This window comes from Heptranchias perlo, chromosome 2 (assembly GCF_035084215.1).
Source record: "Heptranchias perlo isolate sHepPer1 chromosome 2, sHepPer1.hap1, whole genome shotgun sequence".
NCBI classification, from domain to species: domain Eukaryota; kingdom Metazoa; phylum Chordata; class Chondrichthyes; order Hexanchiformes; family Hexanchidae; genus Heptranchias; species Heptranchias perlo.
Genome location: NC_090326.1, coordinates 57,312,955 through 57,336,294, shown reverse-complemented (window position 1 = coordinate 57,336,294; position 23,340 = coordinate 57,312,955). Strand labels below are relative to the sequence as shown.

The following is a 23,340-nucleotide window of genomic DNA, read 5'->3' as shown; positions in this document are numbered from 1 at the left end:
TCCAATGTCTTTCCATACATACAAAAAAAATGCATCTCTGTTTTGCTATAACTGCCTTTCTGCTCATGTCCCACTACCTAATACTTTATATTCCTCAGTCTTCCACCTTCCTCCCAACCCTCACGTCTGTCGATGTGCCAATCTTGGAATGCTTCTCACACCTTGTTGCTTTGCTGATTTTTAAAAAAAGTTATAACTTGAGTAAAAGGCCAAATCTTGCAGTCAGCATGTACTGGGGCAAAAGTGGGTACCAAGGGCTGGGCAGCGGTGGCTGTCTGGAAGCGACCGCAATATGCTTGCCTGTAAAAGCAGCTGGGCGGGAGCTGGGGCTTGCCTTAGGAGAAAGCAGGGCAGCTACACATCTACTTCTAGTCTCTATATCATTGTGGTTGAAGGAGCTGCTCATTTTTTTAAAAATGTTGTTTCTTTTAGATGTTTTGGGTCTTCACTTCTTATCATTCGTTCACTTGTTTTTGTTTTTTTTTCCTGTTCTTGCTTTTATTGTGATTGCGAAGCTACTGAGTCGTTTGAGCTGTTTTTCCTTTTTTGGTTTTGTTGTGAGCTGTTTGGTTTTGTTGTTTATTCTGGCCAAGGAGACTAGACGAGGAGCTGTTTTGTGACGCTCGAGGAGTGGGATGTGGGAGCAAGAAATAACAAGTTGAGAAAAGGCAAAGTAGGGTGAAAAACATAATTAGTAGGTTATAGGCCTGGGGCAAGATCGAGGCTGAGGCAGAGCCCAGGGAGATGGTAAGAATGGTCCTGGAGGCAGTTTCATTCACTTTTCAGTCAGCTGACCTTTTTTGCCAGGAGAAAATGTCACGACAAGCATTTGAAAGTCAGCAATCCCCACACACTTGCTGTACACGGACATCAATGTTGATGGATTAATAACTTAACCAGTACAAACTTAAAAAGCACTATCTACACACACACACACACACACACACACATTCTTTGTTTTTTATATTTTCATAAAGTAAATACAGAAATTAACGTCACTGGATAAAACCTTAGCAAAGGCAGATCTTCTGAGTCCAACTGCTCATTTGTCTCTGAAGTACGTGTGTTCTGGGTACATTGAGAAAATACAAAAAGGAATGATTACATGTTTCACCCACAGCCTCATGGATGAAGGCACAACCCATTGCAAAACTAAGAAACAAACTGCAGAAAGCCCCCAGGTTTGATTCCAGTCAGTGCTGAATTAGCTGATTTCAGCAAGGGCAACAAGAGGGTCATAACAGTTAGTTTTCAGTACTTATGGGCTAAGCGCGTTGAACACAAAGAGCTGAATATGTTTTTCAGCTGAGCCCTTGTATAGTTCGAAAGAAGAATTCAGGCACAGTGCGTAAACTGTCATAAAGGAAATCAACCCAAAAGGCTCACTGCAAAAGGTCAGAAAACCTTTTCCTGATGGCTTGATCATATACAGTTTACAATTTGAATTACAAAGTTAACACAGAAATAGTGAGCCAATCACATTGGTCATTGTACATTGCCTTAATCAGGTTGCTTGTTGATAGGAACATAGGAACAGGAGTAGGCCATTCAGCCCCTCGTGCCTGCTCCCCATTTGATAAGATCATGGCTGATCTGTGATCTAGCTCCATATACCTGCCTTTGGCCCATATCCCTTAATACCTCTGGTTGCCAAAAAGCTATCTATCTCAGATTTAAATTTAGCAATTGAGCTAATATCAATTGCTGTTTGCGGAAGAGAGTTCCAAACTTCTACCACCCTTTGTGTGTAGAAATGTTTTCTAATCTCACTCCTGAAAAGTCTGGCTCTAATTTTTAGACTGTGCCCCCTACTCCTAAAATCCCCAACCAGAGGAAATAGTTTCTCTCTATCCACCCTATCCGTTCCCCTTAATATCTTATAAACTTCGATCAGATCACCCCTTAACCTTCGTAACTCCAGAGAATACAACCCCAATTTGTGTAATCTTTCCTCGTAACTTAACCCTTGAAGTCCGGGTATCATTCTAGTAAACCTACGCTGCACTCCCTCCAAGGCCAATATGTCCTTCCGAAGGTGCAGTGCTCAGAACTGCTCACAGTACTCCAGGTGCGGTCTAACCAGGGTTTTGTAAAGCTGCAGCATAACTTCTGCCCCCTTGTACTCCAGTCCTCTAGATATAAAGGCCAGCATTCCATTAGCCTTCTTGATTATATAGGAATGCACAATTGCAGTCTGATGAGCAGAGCCATTTTTTAAATAACCTGGAAGCAACAATGGTGCTATTCAGTTTTATACACACATTTTTTTAATATATATTTGGCAGATTATTGCTGACAACATTATATTATCAATTCCAGTACCAGTTTAAAATCAGAGACTTTACAAAACAATCCCTACCAAATTAGACTTTATACCTCGCTAGGGCAGTCAAGTCCTCTCCTCATCTAGTTACCAATGAGCTGTTTTTATTCTCTAATATGTCCAGAAATACCACACCTTGCAGTGGGTAACTCAAACCCACCCATTGGGCTTCTTTAATGCACAAATAACTTATTTGTGTTCCATTAGGTTTAATGCTGTTCTCAGTCCAACAAGTTATTCTGATAAATAATCATACTTATATTGCTGATCATTAACCACAAACGGGAAGGGGAGGATTATAGCATTAAAGGCCCGATTTTAACCTTGCCCACCCGGTAGGAATGGGCAGGCAGGTGGTTAAAATAGCAGTTGGGTATTTCCCGCTGAGTTACCAACATGTTTGTGCCCACTGTCATTTTAACTGCTGAGTTTCCGGCAGCATCTTGTCCATCTGGCACAGGGAGGTGGGGGCCTCATCAACATCAGACCCTGACGCAATTTTAACTGCCAATTGTGACCATGACGCTCAGTGCCGGGCCCATCAGTAACAACTGGCATTATTTTAGCCGGGAGCCGGGAAGGGGTCGAAACCCAGGTGTACAGGTTTCCTGGATGTTCTTACGATTTTGAAGTAAGGATGTCTTTTATTGGTTTTTGACTATTTCCTGCCTGATTGACAAGCTGGTCTCAGTTGGACGGGAGCAGAGGAAGGAAAAGGACATGTTCAAGTGGGTGTTAGATGGGCTGGATGTGTGGGGGGGGCATCGGCAGACATGGGGGTCAGTCATTGGGGGGGGAAATTGGGGGTCATTGGGCGGGGGGGAATTAAAAAAAATATTGGGGATTGACGATCATTGGGGGTGGGAATGCTGCAGGTAGGATTGTTGGGCCTGGGGGAAGCACTCCTGCTCCTCCGGGCCCACAAGCTGTGCTATAAAGGCACTTAACTGCAGTTTCAGGCCTTCTTTCACGTGGCATGAAGTCGAAGACCCGGGAATCCTGGCCTCCAGGGGCTAAAATCAAAAAAGCTTTGAAAATGGAGGCCCGCAGGCTCCTTGAAAGCTTTTACTGATGGACCCACCTCCTGACAGTGGGTTGGTTGCCTGCCTCTTGCCCCGCCCCGTGAAAACCGGAAATGGACGGTTTGGAGGCAGGTTTTAGATTTTTACAATTTTTACCTTAGTGTCGGGGACCGTTCGAGTCCCTGGCCAAAATCTGGCTCCCGCCTGCCAGACTCCTCCTCATTCCCAACGGGTTCAGGCGGGAATCCATCCTGGAAGATGGTAATGAGGCCAGGGAATTAAAATGGCCTGGGCCTCAAACACAGCACTGCTGTGGGCTCTTCCCACTCACTCCAGCCCCAGCACTCACACCTCAAATTAAAATTGGGTCTATAGCCACAAGTAGCATCACTTTGGCATTTTCTTTTAAGATAGATTAGTGAGATATTTACACAATGCTGAATAAAAGGGAACTATTCATGAGAAATCACTGTAGGAAGTAATTTACATCAGATATAAACACTAAGCAAACTTCACAGGTTTTCACTGCGAGAGTCCAAGTATGAAACATAGCTAAGCTCTCAGGCTGTATATTGACAGCCCAATACATTGCTTAAAAATTAGTTTCTCAGCAGAGACATTTTCATAACAAGTACTCTTCAATGTCTCGCAAAGTAGATTGAATCCAAAAACTGGTGTTTAGTGATTCGAAACAGGAGGGGAAAAAAGGAAAAAGAGTTATTACATAGTTTATTATTGAACACTGTTCAACAGAAAAAAAAAGGTTTCCAGTTCAGACAAAGCCAGGTCAAACACTTGCCCAGTTTCAGACTCACCTTGCCACAATCTGTGGTGAAGTTGATCACTCCTCCTGCACAGGTTGAAACAGTACTTGGAATGTGATGTTCATTTTCTTGTAACCAGACCCGCGTTCCCTGCAGCAAAGGAAGGGGGTGGTGGGGGGAGGGGGAAGAAAGGAAATCAAAGGATGAGAAAACCTGCATTTGTTCTGGGTAAATTTACAATTAGAATTTTGTGGGTTAAATCACAAGTAGTGAACAAAATATTACAGTCATTCCCATCATGGTAAATGGGTGGATTTAGTAATTGTTTCTTATCAATATTAGAGTCAGATAGTGTACCAAACATGGTATTCTCTAAGGTTTTCTGCAGACTCTCAAAGTTCAGTATGAAAAATCTTTAGCATTTAAACACAAATGGTACAAGTCTATTTATTTAGTTTTCAACTGCGCATTCACTATATTTTTGTCAATATATTCTGTTTGCCATAATGAAAGAGGTTAGTAAACACAAATATAGTCGACATTTGCACCTGCTTGTCTTATTCAGCTCTTTAACTGTTATCACAAGTAACAGCTGCCTCAGATTGTTGGCACTGGCTATTAGTCCATTTTTATTTAACCTTTTTTTAAATTTTGTTTTTTTAAATTGACTATTTAGAAGTTAACCAGAAGAAGCTGCCACTACCTGTGAATTAAGAGCAGTACCAAAGCTTTATTAAGTTTGAAGCTTCATTATTAACTCCTATTACTCTTCCCCTAGCTCCCAGTACTGGTTCTGTATGTACAGGTACCCACAATCCATAGGTTTTGGTTTAATCTGCATCCTAAATATGGAATGCCCTCCTCAAAAACACTTGCTGCAATAAATGACTCACGAAGCTACGACATGGACAGCCAAACAAAAATCAGATTAACTTACTGTACCCTCCCACATGAAATCTGCATTAATTTAGAGTTAACATAAAGCTCAAGCAGCATTATAAGGGGCAATAGGTCCTCAAAAACACTTTGCATAAAAACAGAAAATATGTCAATTTTTCTCCAATGAAAATCTTCCATCAAAGAAGAGAGGTGGGGAAAAGGGGAAATTTTTGAAGGAGGGCTAAAAAATAAAATCAGCAAAAAGGAATAAAAATGAACACACCAAAAAGTTTGACTTTTGCTGGCAAGCTACAAAAGCAGACTACTACTTCCCCATACATAATTTAGGGTGTCTATACACCATAAACACATGCAATGTGTTCACCCACAGGGCTCTGCAGACAATTCAGCCTCCAAACAAGAACCCCTCCCCCATGCTCTCAAATTAAGCATAAGGCCGTACATCCAGGATAGTCTGGAATTATGTGTCACAGCTAATTAACAGTTCAGAAACAGCGCTTTTGTTCCAAAGGTCACTTCTGCAACTCGCATGAATCATTGATCAGTTTTAATAGCTGGAGGAAACAGTTAAATTGTAAATCAGCAATGATGTTCACAGCCGATGGCTGCTGATGTTTTATTTTTAAACATGATCCTTGAACATCTTGTCATATAAAAAGGATCAGAGTTTTTTTTTTAAATGTGTTATCTTTGCACATCAACCTTTTAACTGTACATTTTGAAAACAAACACCTAACTGTCAGTTAGTCAATACATCAGTTTACCATACAGTATTCACTGTAAACATTGATTACCATTGGTTCTAAGCTCACTGTGTCCTGTCATCAGATCTCTCTATAAAATTTAAAGATCACTTTCAGCGAAAAGAGCTGAAGAAAAAAATTCATGTGTTTGCGTACATGCCTTCTGACACGTAAAGCAGTTTGGTGCCTATTTCTTATTGCTAGTTCTAAACATCGTTCCAAGCTGAAAAGGATCAGTAATCAAGAGACCTTCCGAGTCACAGCACTTGGACTTTAGCAATGTCTGGACATTACGTCAGTCCAAAGTACCGCTTCTGGCTGCTTACTGAAGTCATTATGTGGTTTAAAAAGTAGCCAACCTGATCATAGGTTTGAACTCCTAAATAGATCAATCATTATACAAAGGAATTGGCTTATTTTATGCCTAGTCTAGAACAGGTCATAGAAAGCAAAATTAACTTCACATTACCAAACAAAGACCCTAGCCGGATTTGTGAATACAGCACATTTCAATTTTTTGTAACAGCATTGCAATGAGAAATCTAACAAATTCAATATTGTTGCGATTTTTTTTTAACTCGTCGTAGGCTGCACACAGGCCAAAAATGTATGGGTTTATTAAACAACAGCACTCATTGTTTCAGTGCTATGTGGCCTCCCAAACATCCAAGATGGCGTCTTGACTGCGCATGCACGTTTCCAGCGTGATGTGCACCGGACGCCATCTTGGTATAGGAGTTAGCGTATGCGCAAATACCAAACGCCGGAAGTATGTAAAATAAGGAGAAAATGGATACAGTGTGCAAAGCTGATTTAAAGTGATAGACGCCATTTTGGAACTTAACGCTCAACTCAATAAACAGTCTTAACCACGACCACCTGAACATGTCTTAGAGTGCCTGGAGGATCCCCCCCAACTCCATCAGCGATATTTAAAGGGACCATGCAGGATTTAAAGGTTAGCGGCTGGATTATTGCTTCTGGCTGCCGATACATTTGTACCTGTTTTTGGAGGTCTCCTATACTTGAATACTAGGGATAGGGGACATAGCCTAACATTTAGAACCAGGATGTGCAGGAATGAAGTTAGGAAACGCTTCTACATGCAAAGGGTGGGAGAAGTTTGGAACGCTCTTCTGCAAATGGCAGCTGATGGTAGCTCAATTGTGAATTCCACGTCTGAGGTTGATAGATTTCTGTGAACCAAGGGTACTAAGGGATATGGGCCTAAGGTGGGTATATGGAGTTCAATCACAGGTCCACCATGATCTCATTGAATGGCGGAACAGGCTCAAGGGGTTAAATACCACTGCCACTTGCTGCCTCCTGTTATGAGCCACCTTCTCTTGCAAGCAAGTGGGCGTGTGTCTGGGTGATGTGCCTATCATGGTTGAATAGCTGCCAGTGTATGTGGCCTGTGAGTTGTGTGGGTGGGTGGCTTGCAACAGTGGTAATGTGTGAAGGTGAGAGGAAGCATCTGATTGGCAGAGTTGAGTACTGATGAAAAGTTTGTTGGTACGTGGGTGATGGGGGGGGGGGTGTGTAGTGCGTGCAGGAATGGACGCGGCTAGTGGTGCAGTTGGTATGAGATGCCACTTGATAGTTAACGTCACCCACCTTGACCACTCATGTCAAAGCATTGAACTTCTTCCTGCACTGCATCCATGTTCGTGGTGCTAATTGCCTGGTATTGACTGCGTCCCTTGCTGCCTCCCACTGCCTTTTGGGCATATTTCTGGAGGGCCTCTTGCACCCCACCCCACCCCCCACCCCAAGCAGATATAGGATGTCTCTCCTTCTGTCCACCTCTTGCACCAACTCACCTAGGCCTCTAGTGCATCAGTAGTGAAACCTGGTGCAGGCCTGGTTCCAACTCAGATTGGTGAGGTCTGGCATGCCGATTGGAGGATGTGGGATTTAGTAGTGCGCAACCTTTGTTCAATGTTTTAACATAACTCAACAGGGACGGGAGCTGCTTCTGTGTTTTACGTATGCGATGTCTGATCTCCATTCAGACTCCATGCGGACAGCAGACTGTTATTTTTTAGCAAACAACAGGTACTGGCTACCTTTAAGAGATTTTTGCGAGACATCCTCCCTTTAAAAGATTGGGGCTCCCCCTGCTGGTGGAAAGTACGAATTGCAATGAATCCTCATGTCATCGCTGATTTCCAACGCTGCTTGCAGGTAAGTCCTCAGGCCTGGTAGAAGTCTTGCCTGCCTGTGCAGGGGCCATTAGGCGCAGGGTAATAGCGGATCACGCTACCCGCGCCTAATAATAGGCCTTATCAATTCTCCCCCCCCCCCCCCCCCAATATACTTAAGAACTGCTCACCCAAGTGGAAGGTAAGTGCCTCTCCACACAAAGGAAGGGAAATTGGATAGAGCATAATTCAGGGCTATTCTCTTGAGCTTAACACAAGTGCAACACTACAGCAGGCCTGGGAACAGAAGGATTTACTCAGGGCAAACTGAGAGTACTCGGATCTAAATGAGACACCCGAGATCAGTGAAGTGGCCAGACTAGTATTGGGCTGCAAGACCGAGCCATCGGAGCTATAGCAGAGAGCCAGGGCAAACAAGTACAAGGGCAAGCTGGGTCAAAATCCTGGCACTCCCTACCTAACAGCACTGTGGGAGAACCTTGACCACACGGACTGCAGCGGTTCAAGAAGGCGGCTCACCACCACCTTCTCAAGGGCAATTAGGGATGGGCAATAAATGCTGGCCTCACCAGTGACGCCCACATCCCATGAACAAATTTAAAAAATGATAGTTATCTGATGGCATAAGATGGGAAAAAATAACAGGAATGCTTAAAAAAACCCTGCACTTCAATTCGAGAGCAGGGCATAACATTAAGGGCAGATACCAGACACTGTCCCATATTGCAGAAGGAAAACAGGACATAGAAAAAGAGGTAGTTCGAAAACCAGGAAAGCTAGTTGGAATGAAGATGCAATCTGAAAGCTACAGGGAAGTTGCAGTCGTAGGGAACTCTTGCCTCAGGAATATGGATAGCCATGTGTATCGGAAGTACAATACCTATAGGATGGCGAGTCATTTACTTGGTGCTGGAGCAATTCACATAATGAAAGGTTAGAAGGGCTACTGAAGGATACAGGAAAATAATCCAGTGGTGATGGTTCATACAGGGGTAAAGAACATGGAAAGAAAAATAGGGCTGAATTTTCCTTTGCTATTTGCCGCCAAATCGAGCAGCTAACAGGGCCTACATTCACCTCCCTGTCCAATCTGGATAGCTGTACGATCATACAATGGCAAGTTGAATCAACTCCTATAAAAGTATGATGTGACTGATGCCAATGAACCCAAGAAGGGATAGGACGGAGTAGATAAAAACAGGTCATTTGAGGGACTTAGAATGAGGGGACATAGATACAAGATTAAATGCAAGAGATTTAGGACAGAGAGCAATAGAAACTATTTTTTTAAAACACAGTGGAATGCATTAGCAGAATCAGCCATTGAAGCAATGACCATGTCAACATTCAAGAACAGATTAGGTAAGTGGTTGAAAGGAAGGGGAAGAAGGGGACATGGGTAATGGCCGGGTACACAATATTACGAGTACCAATCACATGGAGGATAAACACCAATATGGATTGGTTGGACCGAACAGCCTGTTTCCGTGTCATAATTTTTATGTACTTCTAAGTAACTCCATAAATGGTGTCAAAATAACTAAGGATGAAATTGACAGAAATCTAAGGATTTTACTAAACACGATACTCAACATACCCAATCACAGAAAGCAGCAATCAAAGTAAATAGAATCTTAAACTATATAGCTAAAGCAGTGGAATGCAAATTAGGGGAAGTCATGCACAAATTATATAGCATGCTGGTCAGAACACAACTTGAATACTGAGTCCAGTTTTAGTCACAGACACATGCATACTGTGAAGGTGCTCGGAGAAGAACCACAAGACATGATCCCTAGTATTGGACGAATGAGTTATGCAGAAAGACTGAAAAAGCTTGGGATTCCTGGCCTTGAAAGAGATGTGATTTTATTGGGGTATACAAGATGGTAAACAATTTAGAAAGGTAATTTAAGCTAGACCATGACTGTAGGACGCAAAGGGCAAAGGTTTCAAATAGTAAAAGGTAAATTTTGGACTGATGTCAAAAGTTCTTCTTCACACAAAGACACAGAGGGACCAAAAAATGGAATGGAGTCTGGGTAGGGTAATGGAGGCAAAAATATTGGAATCATTTAAGAAGTAGTTGAAAGCTGTGATGGGGGAACTAGATGAGGTTAATGGATGGATGAGATAAGTTGGGTCACAAATGGTCTTCCTCTGAATGCGTACAGATGGTGCAGTACACCTAGAAAGTATACAACAATAAAAATATTTTTTAAATATAAGGGAACCTCACTTGAATAAAAGTTAAAACAGATAGAATGAAAGGAAGCTTATGATGCATTTAAATAAGTCTTAACAATGTTTTGGCAAACTGGAGACGCCTGCAAATAAAATAGCTGCTTAGCAGGCCAGAGTGGGATGACTGGTGAAGTGGGGTGAAGGTGGGATCTTTCCATTCCTTCATTTTATTCATGCAATAAATTAAAATAGTTCTTGAAACATATTTTAGCATACTTTGTGTTCACTTGGATAATGAATGTTAGCAGAGTGAGCATGTGCATCCAGTATTGCATCAAGCACCCTCAGGTCATTGTGAGTAAAGTTCTCTGGTCTGCCAAAACATAATCGGCCTGGGAATTCAGCAGGGGTTCTCTCCCAATCTTCAATCAAAACTTCAGAGGGAGATTGGTGGAACTCTTGAAGAAACAGCGATGGGAGACTGGCCGAGCCCCAGGGAATTTCATGGCCACTCTGCCAAAACATATCTTAATCCCACCACGTATGGGTATTCCCTATTGCACCAGTGTGATATATTATTTACACAGCAGCTATCGTGGCGATCTGAATGAGAATTCATTTTAATTGTCCGATTGAATCATTGTTTTTTTTGTGCCGAGAGGCCATGCTTACTAGGAATTGGGTTGAGAATGGCTAAACTCAGTTTTACAAAGGATCATTGCATCTGACAACGAAGACTTTTCTCTGGTCAGTTGGGGTTCCTGACCCAATAGCCTGGATTTTAACCCAGCCCAACTGGCGCAAATGGATCGGGCGGGTCGTTAAAATGGCTGTCGGGGAGCTCGTAGTCCGTTCCTGACCCATTCCCACTCTATGCAAAATGGAGTCTGGAGGGCAGTCCACCCCAGTCAGGCAGGGCCTACTTAAGATGCTGAAGTCACAGCCCGATGACGTCGTCGGAGCCACAACACAATTTTAACTCCGGGATGGTGGGGCCTGCAAGGTACCAAACCCCCCAGCGAAACCAGGTGGGATTCTGCGGGGTGGCCAAGGTAAATTTATTTTTAAAATTTTTTGTGAGGAATCTTTGTGGGCCTGGAAAAGCGGGATAATAGGCATAAATTAATAGCTGTAAAGGAGGTAATTTTGTAAAACAGATTCAAATACAATTTCCCGATACAAGTGCTCACCAGTGCCTGTGAAGGATCAAAGTCCAGATTCTAAGCTACTGTGTATCTCAACATGGAATGACAGCTTTTGCCAGTTATTATCACACAGCTGGTGAGAGATGAAATACAGAACACCCATTGAGTGTGATGCACTAGGAAGCAAAAGGTTTTATGAGTGTAATTCGTATTGCTGCTTCCAATCAATGTTAGAATGAGATGGAGATAAAATAAGGAAATGTGATAACTTTGTAATTCCAGTTAACGAAATACAAACATTAACTGAACAGGTTAGCATGCAGTCACAGACATACTGGCCCCGATATTAGCGGGGAGGCGGGATGGTCGCAGGGGGGGGGGGGGGGGGCGGGGTGGTGATTGGGCATGTGGGTAACCCACCCAATAAAAAAGGTCCACTTCCCACGCAATTGCGAGTCAATTGGAACCACTTAACGTGGCTTCTGGGTTTGCTGTCCGAAAGCTGCGCAGCTGGCGGACTGCGCACCCGCATCACAGGCTGTCAGCTGGAGGAGCTCTATTTAAAAGGGAGCAGTCCTCCAATGGCTGCTCCTGGAACAAACACCCCCACACCAAAATGGAGCAGCTCAGGGGAAAGGCTGCTCCAAGACTTAGCGATGCCTCACTCCAGGTGCTACTGGATGGGGTGAGGTGGAGGAGGGATGTGTTCTACCCGGCAGACGGGAGGAAGTGGCCTGTCTCTGCCACCAAGGCGGCCTGGCTCGAGGTGGCAGAGGAGGTCACCAGCAGCAGCAACATATCCCGCACCTGGATCCAGTGCAGGAAGCGCTTCAATGACCTAACTAGGTCAGTCAAAGTGAGTACACTTACTCATTCTCCTACACTCCATCTTCCACATCACTGCCTCCACCCCACAACTCCTTCTGCACTGCCAACACTACTCTATCACATCACTACTCACACCCACTCAAACCTCATCCTCAACTTACCTGCACTTCCTCATCTCTCCATTACTCATCCCACCACTACCACTCAACCCAATCCTCATACAATGTCATGGCTCTGTCTCATATTCACCCTCTGATGCATCTCTTTCATGGTCAGTCACACCCAAACCAATGCATTCATCGGTTGGCCACATCACCATCACTCACTCATGCGTCTGTACTTTCTCCCCTTACAGGAGAAGAGAGCCCAGAATGCACAGGAGAGGGCGAGGACCAGAGGGGGGCTGCAACAAATCATCATCCTCACAGACGAGGAGCAGGAGGCGATGGAGCTGAGCCGCACCCTCGAGTGCCTGTCCGTTGGGGACGCCGAGACTGGCACCCGACAAACGTCTGATGACAGAACTTTAACATTCAGCACACACAATATGAATTGATGTTAACATGCCTCGCCATCTTCAACACCTCAGTATGCTCATTGCAACATGACACATCTGTGATCATGCTTAATATTGCCTTCTGTTCTTTTACAGGGCTTTCAGCGACCGCTGTGACGGCAGAGGGCGATTCCTTAGAGGACCTGCCGGCCTCTGAGGGTGCACCGTCACATCCGAGCGAGCCATCCACCAGCGCATTTACACACACCTCGGTGGGTCCCAGTCCACATTTAGTTGGGTTGGCACATGGTGAGTTACCACACACGTGAGCACGAGCAGACGCTGGTGGCAAGGGCAGCTGTGGAGAGTCTGCGTCGGTGGGCGCACTCCTCTCCGGGCTCTGTTCAGCTGGACGCAGATGCTGAATCCTGGGCGCCATCCTTTAAAAAGGAGAATGATCGAGGGGCAGCAGCACATTTGCGAGGTGCTGGAACAGGTGCCACACGCACTCTCCACAATCGCGCAGAGGATGGAGGAGTCCAACTTCTGCACGAGTGGAATAGTGGCACAGGTACGGGAGGGAATCTCAGATAGTGTCGTGGGTAAGTGTGGGAATGGCTGCAATGGAGGGAAGGCTAGCTTCCATGGAGCTTCAAGCATGGCTCACAAATGAGTCCATTCAGGCCTGAAAACGGCCGTTTGGACTCAGGGTGAACAACATTCTGCCACCTTAAATAGGCAGGCAGATGCTCTAGCATTGGCCTTACAAGGCTTCACACATGTCGTCCAAACTGTTGTCCAGCAGAGTGGTAGGAGTGGTGTCGACCTGGCCCAGGGGAGGGATGATGGCGTAAGGGGACATGGAAGTGGGGACGCCACTCAAAGCACCCCCATGTCTCATCCATTGGCCACCTGGAGAGGAGGCAGCATTGCGCGTAGTGGTTGAGGGGGGACAAGTCGGCCCCTGCACAGGTGCAGGTGGACCAGTCTGTGGAGGGGCCCTCACTGGCATCGAAACACACACGGCGTAGGCCCAAAGCATCTAATCGGTCAGGGCATGAACAAGAGCAACCTGCCACTACCTCTGCTGCAGCCACAGGGGATGCACCACGTAGAAGTAGTCGGAAGCGAAAGGCGAAGGATTTGTAAGCACGAAGGGAAAGCACAAGGCTGCTTGATGGTTGGTCATGTTTTTTTCATTTAAATTACCCTTTTTTTTAAACTCACATTAAATATTATTATTGTCACCACTACTGCCACGTCTTGGCCATTCTTGACTGGCTTCTGTAATAAGGCCCTTTCATGACGTTCACCATGAATGGCGACACTTGATACCACCCATTGGGTCACTCTGCAGTGGCTGTATGTGTAGTTGCAGGACTGTTTTGTGCAGGGAAGGTGGGAGGGCGGGGGTTGCTGGTGTTGACACTGCTCTATCCAGGTGGCGAGGACTGGACTCTTCACACTATCTGATGTTAGGAGAACTGTTCACATATCAGTGACTCCCTGGCCTCACGAGCAGCCAGGTGAGCCATTGTTCTGCCGATGGGTTGCTCCTGCTCTGCCGCCTCCTCCTCTGCCTCAATGTGGGTGGCAGATGTGGATGGGGCCTCCTCAAGCGGCACCCCTCTCTGCTGTGCCATGTTGTGCAGTGCACAACACACGACTATAATGCGTCCCACTCTGTCTGGTGCGTATTGAAGCGTTCCCCCAGAACGATCAAGGCACCTGAAGTGCATATTAAGCAGCCCTGTAGCATGCTCAATTGTAGACCTGGTCGTGATGTGGCTGTCATTATATCAACGCTGTTGGTCGGTGACGGGGGTCCACATGTCGTGAGCCATGTGTGCAGGGGTATCCCTTGTCCTCGAGGAGCCAGCCCTTATGGGTGTTTGGTGTGTGAAAGAGGGGCGGGATGTTGGATTCCCGGAGGATGAAGGAATCATAGCAGCCGCCAGGGTATCTGGCACACAGGTGAAGGAATCTCTTGCGGTGATCACAAATGAGCCGAGTGTTGATGGAGTGATAGCCCTTCTTGTTGATGAGCAGTCCTGGCTCGTGTGGAGGTGCTCGTATTGCTATATGGGTGCAATCGATTACACCCTGCACCCACGGGAAGCCAGCCACAGAGTGGAATCCCACTGCCCTCTCCGTCCGGCTGAGGTCGTCCATGGGGAAGTTGACATAGTGTGAGGCCCTGCGAAACAAGCAGTCAGTAACTTGCCTTGTGCACTTGTGTGCAGACGACTGACAGATCCTGGTGATGTCCCCAGTGACGCCCTGGAATGATCCGGAGGCGAAGATGTTAAGGGCAGTGGTGACTTTTACAGCGACAGGTAAGGAGATACTGCTCGGCCCAGCTGGGAGCAGCTCGGCATGAAGGAGGCTACAGATGTCCGCGACTACCTGGCGACTGACTCTGAGCCTCTATATGCACTGCTCCTCAGAGAGATCCAGGAAGCTGAGCCTCGATCTGTAGACCCTGTGGCGAGGGTAGTGCCTCCTGCGACGTTGCTCTCTCTGTTGTTGCCCTCTGTGCTCTTGTGCAGGTGCCTGTGGCGCAGCACTGTGTTGCGGAGCTCCACGTGGTGGAGGTGGACGCCGTGCCTGGCGAGGCTGGTGATGTTGCTCGTCCTCGGATGAAGTGGTGAATGCAGCCATGGCGACCCTCCCATCCTGATGGTGTGAGTTTGAGGAGGTCCGCAAAGTAGTTAAATACGTTTGCACAGCAGAGTTTTGGGTGGAAACTAAGAATTGAGTGAAAACACAAAGATCTTGCAGCCAAAACTTTGTCTGAAGTGACAGAGTGCCCTGCTGCAATAAATGATCTTTTCTCTCCATCTGTCAAATAAGCATTTGCATCTCCCACTGGCTGAAACACGTCTGTTGCAACATGGAGCGTTTCCCCCAGCACGGGAAACACGCTGAGGATGCTTCAAAATCGCACCCCTGCCAAAATGTGGAGACAATTAAGTAGTTCAAGCACTTAAACTACCTCAACAACTGTGTAAATGATCATCCCGCCGGCTTTAATTGCCAGTGGGACTTCCGCATTCAGGAGGTGTGCACACACCCAGGCGTGACAACGGGGAACCTCGAAGTCTGCGGGTTGGAGCCAGGCTCCGAACCTGCTCGGGGTTTTCGTGATTTTCGGAGCCCTCCAAAGCACCCGCTACTTCAGCCGAAAATCGAGTCCACTGTTTTCCCATTTGAAATTTCGAGAAAGCATGGATTCTGTCGAAGTCACCATGCAATTTCATACTGTAGTTAGTTTGAACAGCTGCACAGAGTAATATAACCCAAGCAACAGCCCTTAGGGGTGAAATTTGTTTTGGGCAATAGCATACCAGGCAATTTTTAAAAAAAATTCGTTCATGGGATGTGTGTGTCACTGGCAAGGCCAGCATTTATTGCCCATCCCTAATTGCCCTTGAGAAGGTGGTGGTGAGCCGCTTTCTTGAACCGCTGCAGTCCGTGTGGTGAAGGTTCTCCCACAGTGCTGGTAGGTAGGGAGTTCCAAGATTTTGAAACAAGGACGATGAAGGAACGGCGATATATTTCCAAGTTGGGATGGTGTGTGACTTGGAGGGGAACGTGCAGGTGGTGTTCCCATGACCCTGCTGCCCTTGTCCTTCTAGGTGGTAGAGGTCGCGGGTTTGGGAGGTGCTGTTGAAGAAGCCTTGGCGAGTTGCTGCAGTGCATCCTATGGATGGTACACACTGCAACCATGGTGTACCGGTGGTGAAGGGAGTGAATGTTTAGGGTGGTGGATGGGGTACCAATCAAGTGGGCTGCTTTGTCCTGGATGGTGTCGAGCTACTTGAGTGTTGCTAGAGCTGCACTCATCCAAGCAAGTGGAGAGTATTCCATCAAACTCCTGCCTTGTGCCATGTAGGTGATGGAAAGGCTTTGGGGTGTCAGGTGAGTCACTTGCCGCAGAATACCCAACCTCTGACCTGCTCTTGTAGCCACAGTATTTATATGGCTGGTCCAGTTAAGTTTCTGGTCAATGGTGACCCCCAGGATGTTGAAGGTGGGTGATTCGGCGATGGTAATGACGTTGAATGTCAAGGGGAGGTGGTTAGACTCTCTCTTGTTGGAAATGGTATTTCTATGTCCTTGCACTGAGAATTCAATTATTCTTAAATAAAACTGTTTGCCTCAATTTATCCTGATAATTGCTAGAGATGTTAATGATGCAATTTTGATATCAACATTCTAGCAGGGTGGTAGCTGGGGCAGCCTAAGCTGCTGTTCACTTTCAGTGTTGTGGCAGACCCATGTCTCAAAGCCTGCTGCTCGGGAATGGAAAACAGATTAAACACAGAACTGGCTCAAAGAACTGGAATTTATTTTAAAAATTGTCTATAAGCAGCATTTAAATCAGCCAATTTTGATGGGAGTTTCAGAATGCTTTGCTGCTTTTTTCTGGTCGAGCTGTTACAGCTAGGACGACCAGGAGGGTTAAAAGTATCAGTGAAGTATCTGATGTTATTCGAGCTGCATCGAAGATTTATACCTCACTCCTGTCAGATCTGATACATCACCTTGGATCAATCATATCTGCCATTGTGTTAATCTCCCTTGAAAATTCTGTCCACTGTATGTGGTCTCTTCATTATTTAAAAACATCCATTTCAGTGGTGGCAATCGCATCTCATGTCAGAAGGTTATGGGTTCAAGTCCCACTCCAGAGATGTTAGCACGTAATCTAGACTGATGCTTCCCTTCAGTACTGAGGGTGTCCTGCACTGTCCAAAGTGCCATCTTTCAGATGAGATGTTAAACTAATGCTCTTACCTTTACATAGCACTTTGCAAAGTTATGGAAGGTGCTGTTAACTCTAATTATTTGACACCTTGAAGATTCTGGCCTAATCTACAATCCCTGATACGATTTTGGTATTGCTATTCCAATGGTGATTGAGTTGATTTAAACAAGCAAAACAAACTCTGGGGCTGTCCAAGGCAATGACTGTTCAAAAATACTTTATTGGATGTGAAGTGAAGTGTAGTCACTTCTTTAATGTAGGGAAACGTAACAGCCAATTTGTGCATAGCAAGCACCCACCAAAGCTATGCTCATAGCTATCTAGTTTCCAAACAAATAGCTCTGTGTTGTAATTGATGGCTCAGTCAATAGTTATTAACTCAGGAGCACTTCAGGGCACTATCCTCCCTCCCACTCCAATTTCCTTCACTTCAGTGGCCTCCTCCACTCATCATCCAACCATATCCAATTTTGGTTGATAATGCTATTCTGCATTCATCATATTGCTTAATATTTCCTGCCATTTGTGCACCCCTTCTCCATTACTCTTGCCTCCTCCACGCCTTTTGATTGGCAGAGATTAACAGAAATTGGGCCACAGGCCTCATGTTAATAATTGCGATGAGCTGGCTTTGCTCAATGTGGGCCAGCTGTCTCGCTGGTTGAGGCCCAGAGAGAAGTCCAAGGACGGAGTCGAGGCAAACGGAAGGGGGTGAGCATGGGCCGATAGCAGCCCGCAGTATTACTATGGAGGCAGGAGGAACTGCTGGTTAGGCCACTGTAGATTCAGAAAAACTGAATCTGCTTGCGCACATTAGGGCTGTCTAAAAATGGCCTTGACGAATTTAGCAGAAAGAGGTTGCGTGTAAGTATATGTCTGTGTAAAAAATGCATTCCATTCTTTTAAAGGAATAGACAAAATTATCCGTAGTGCTAACTGTAGAAAGTTCTTGCTATTCAATTTGGAAAGGGTTGAAACAGGAGCATTTTATTTTGGATGTTTTATTTCTGCAGCCTGACCCAATTTTTTAAAAATCGCTACAATAGTGTCCTTCATATTTTTAAAGATACAAATTAAGTTCGGCTTAAATCCTCCATCCCTACCTTTCCAAAATTCAAGAGGGAAAAATTCTGAGGATTAACCCTTGCTAAAACTACATTATACAATGTATAATATTTTGACCATATACATTTAATTGCTGACTTACAGTAAACAATGAAGAATAGTTTTGCAAAGTGGTTACCATCTCATACAATTTGCATAACAGACAATTGTCAATTTACATAGTAAAGATGTTCATCATGGTTCTATTTTTCATAAAGTTACAGAACAAAGAGAAAAAGTATGTCCGTGCATTTTCATTATTGTAATTCATATACATTTGGAAATTTAATATGAATAGGATTCATCTATAAATGTAGAAGAATGGATTGCAAGTGAATATGAGCTTCACCATATATGAATCTTGAGCACATGTCCCTATACCATACATGCAAACCATTAACCTTTTAAGCTCAGCATTTCAACCCATGTCACAAGAAATAAAAAAAAATATCGAGGTGTATCATTACCATGAAGATTTCCTGATCTGTCACCGTAACTTTGGCTGAAGATTGATGGAAACTCTGGAGAATTGGCATAAATGGGAGAACCCCCTGAAGAATTTACAACCCTCCCCACCACCATTTTTTTCACTAGGATTAAAGGTTCTCAATATGAACCAAATCAGATCAGTTGGAAGGCACAACTGGAGCCTGTTGGAACCAGACATTACTTTCTCCTACTGTTGCTTGCACATTGATTTGTGGCAGAAGAAAGAAAGAACGTGCATTTATAAAGTGCCTGTCCCAAAGTGCTTCACAGCCAGCAAAATACTTTTGAAGTGAAGTCACTTCTTATAGGTAGGGAATTGCAATAGCCAATTTGTGCACAGCAAGGTCCAACAAACAGCAATGAGATAAATGACCAGTTAATCTATTTTAGTGATGTTAGTTGAGGGATAAATATTGGTCAGGACACTGGGAGGACTTCCCTGCTCATCTTTGAATAACATCATGGGATCTTTTAAGTCCATCCGAGAGGACAGACAGTTCCTCAGTTTAGCACCTCATTTGAAAGAAGGCACCTCCAACAGTGCAGCACTCAGTCATACTGTACTTAAGTATCTGCTGAGATTATGGGCTTAAGTCTCTGGAGTGGGATTTGAACCCACAGCCTTCTGATTCAGAGGTGAGAATCCTACCACTGAGCCAAAACTGACAAGTGCAGTGTCAAATTATGTTCTGTAACTTTGAAATCAGTTTCCAGTTTGTTTACATGTGAAGGTCCCTTAGCTACCATGGAGTAGTAACCAGGACAGAGCCCATATCATCCATGTTAGAGTGGTCAACATCCACTATGAAATTTAAGGAATGAGGAGTGACACTAACAACGAATAAAAGTAGAACAGATTTCAAGCCCAGAATGTAGGCAGGCAGCGAAAAACAGGATGCCTTTGTTTTACCTTCCTGCGTCCACAATTTTAGTGGAAGATGGGAGTGCTGGATTGTGGAACTACTCGTCAGTTATACCTGCAGCTTAAGTTATTACAAGCTTGTGTCCCACTGCGTTCAGTCTAACTCTTTGTATTGATGATTCATGAGGCATATATTCAGGCCTATTCTGAGTGGTCAACTTTTTTGGAGCTATGTCAGCTTTCTTGAAGTTGTCGGTCAGCTTCCTGGGTTAGCAGGTATGCTATACATAGATTTCCCCGACCACTGGGCTTTCCACTTCTTTAATCTGCCTAGAACTAATGTTTCAATTCGTAAACCTGAGGGCTTCCAGGCGCTGAGCAAGTGCCAGAAATTATGGATGAATTTTCAAAAGGGATATGGTTGTTGCATACATTCTCTAAACACTAAGGGGAGGACAGGCAGCAGGACATAAGAATATTACCACCTGCCAATATTTATTTGGAGTGATCCCAATCAACTTAACAATGTCCAAATGTCAGTGTTGTCATGTTATGGAGAATGCAGGTCTGGAGATTATCTTTCCACTGAAACCACATGCAAATGATGTTGCAAGAAACAATTATTTGAAAATGGAGCCAAGTAAATATGGTGTTTTGTATGGGGTAGAATTCTTTCTGGCTCTTTATTTCTTAATATGGTTTTAGTTGAACTTGTCTCACTAACCGTGAAAGTAAGAGTCAATGGGAATACTGTGCCTAGGAAAAATGGGCCTTTACAGTAATTTTCTGAATTTACTAGTTCCAGAGACTTTTGATGCTCTGAGCTACATTCAAGCCATGGTCTCCAAGGTGGACGAACAGTGTCTAACCCACTCCATCAATTCCTCGTGTTCATGTTTTCTGTTAAAATAAATTTTCTTTACTCAGGTTAACCATTAAATTGAATCAAAATAAATCTTTAAGAGGGAATTTTCAGACCTGAAACTCAGACACATGTGCAGTTTACAAGTTTGGAGTATTGAACATTAATGGGCATCCAGGATTATATAAATCAGAGTTTCTGGAAATCAAACATTTTAACCATTTCACTGATATAATCCTCATTCATTAAGAATCTGCCAGTCACTTTAAGTCTTAAATTCTTTTCTTAAACTAATTTAGGTACTACAAGAAAGGAACCCACAGTAGAAATTCTGTTTGATTTATAAGTTATGCCTCATTTGTACTGGGACATGGAAAAAATCTGGTATACCTACTCACAATGTGGTCTACAGTTGTATAAACTACGTTGCAGACAACAGAACTTGTAAATTCCATTCTGAAGGATGAGATCCAAATAACATTGATTGTCAATGTATCAAATTATGATAAACATCAGAAAAATATTTAGACTCACACAATATATGCACAGTGGAACACCTTTTGTAGTCTGAGGTCATATCGACAGGTGCAACAGAGGGGTTTGCGTGGTTTTGCTGTCACTAACAGGGAGGAAGGGATTTATGGAGCATTATTAAATTATATAGTGCGATGGCAGCATTGCAAAGCAAATTAGGCAGTGCTGCTCTCTCAGGAGACACGACTCACCTTAAAAATGTTTTTGACACCTCAGGAGACAGCAGTGGAGATGCCTGTGGCATCAATGTTGTGGAGATGCCGGTGATGGACTGGGGTTGACAATTGTAAACAATTTTACAACACCAAGTTATAGTCCAGCAATTTTATTTTAAATTCACAAGCTTTCGGAGGCTTCCCCCTTCGTCAGGTGAAGGGGGAAGCCTCCGAAAGCTTGTGAATTTAAAATAAAATTGCTGGACTATAACTTGGTGTTGTAAAATTGTTTACATGTGGCATCAATGACCACCATACTTTTTGGTCACATGTAGCTTGAGCACAGAACTGCCTGTAATATAGCTTTCCACTGTTGATAGATAAACCATCCCCAGTCATCAGGGAGTGACTTTCAGGCAGAAATGGAGTCACGAGTGCAATAACTACATGGCCAGTGTTGTAGAATCTACCCTGCAATACAAATGGGACAGCTACTGTAGCACCAGGAGCTCCAAGATATTATAGTAGTTGTTTCTTTTTGAAGCCATTCTGTAGCAAAGCACAGCATTATAGCTAGTTGGATTTATTTATTTTAAATAACTATTATGCTGCGCATACTTAATCTGTCCAATTTCTCTGGTGATCCAATGGCTGTGAATTTTATGTCCCAATACACTCCAGAAATTTTGCTCCCATTTCTACATGCCTAGCTTCCTTTGTGCAGTCAATGCTGATGAAATTGATCTTTAAGGGGGAGCGCAAAATGGGCAGCCCGTTTTACACCCTGCCCGACTGTATCCCATTGTCTTTCAGTGGAAAGAACAATCAGGCAGGGTGTAAAACGAGCTGTCAATTCTTTATTGCCCATTTTACACTAACGCCAAAAACCAATTTCACCCCCACTGTTTCTAAGATCAGATTGTAAACAATTCTCATTTCTGGGATTCTTGTCGAAAAGCAATATGGAGAACTTTCAAGTAATACTACGTTAAAGGCACCATCTAATGCAAGTTGTTGTAGTAATTCCTACTACGTTGAAAACACGGGGAAGATTAAAAGTTCCTTCTGGCTTGTGGCTGAATGCCTCTGTAAATGGCTTGCATATCAGTATGGATGCAGTTTAAGCGGACAGAGAACAGGAGCAACTTTTCACACCAATATATGGTGGTGGTGTTTAATACTATCAAATTTACATTGGAATAGACAACTTGGTGATCCAAGTTGTGCATAGGTGATGCTGCTTTCTAAAAGAACATTCATTACCAGGAACAAGCAATAGTTTGCCTTAACCAAGCAATGGCATTTATATACACTTTAAAATAACATAATGGAAGATTTAATCTGATTCCTGGAACAAAAAACACAACTACACAAGCAAATAACATTAGATATCAGTAACCACCTATGAATAATCTGGAAGAAAATGTAAAGCAAGCGGGGAGTCTGGTGTCTGATTCTTCCTTTTGTAAGAAGGTGGCTTGTCGATCAATCTGTGCAAGCAATGATAAAAGAGTGGGTGTGTACTGTAATGGCTACCTTGGAGTTTTTGGTTACCAGTTCGTATATTGGACCAGAGTAAACCACATTGCAGAAAACTAAAAAGAACAACCATTAGTTTCTCAAAACCTTATGAAGTTTGATAGTTTGCAAGGCAGGAATTTAAAGTGATCATTCCTTGCTTTTTGGCACATGATTGCATGTATTTTACATTCATCAAATTAAAGGATAGCTTTACTGAATTACTTGATAATAGAGAATTTTTTTTTTAAAGGAAAGGTTTAATTTGTAAACAATCAAGAAAGATTTTTTTTCCATCCAATTTTCTGCACTTCCCTCCTGAAGACAACAAAAAATGCTGGAAATATACACATCGGTCAGCATCTGTACAGAGGAAAAACAGCTTAACATTTTGGGTGTAACCCTGAGGAGGATTCTGACTAAGGTATTCCGAGGAAGGGTTACACCCAAAAAAATAATTGGTCTTTTCTCTGAC

General features: G+C 43.9%; 1 protein-coding gene across 1 annotated transcript in view; it reads right to left on the bottom strand.

Annotated features, from left to right (window-relative positions):
- The window catches only part of myo10 (myosin X), a 262,007-nt gene that overhangs the window by 209,053 nt on the left and 29,614 nt on the right, over positions 1-23,340 (bottom strand). Inside the window, exon 2 of the mRNA XM_068001886.1 lies at positions 4,161-4,259. Coding sequence (XP_067857987.1) covers positions 4,161-4,259 — 99 coding nt within the window. The remainder of the gene's footprint in view (positions 1-4,160; positions 4,260-23,340) is intronic.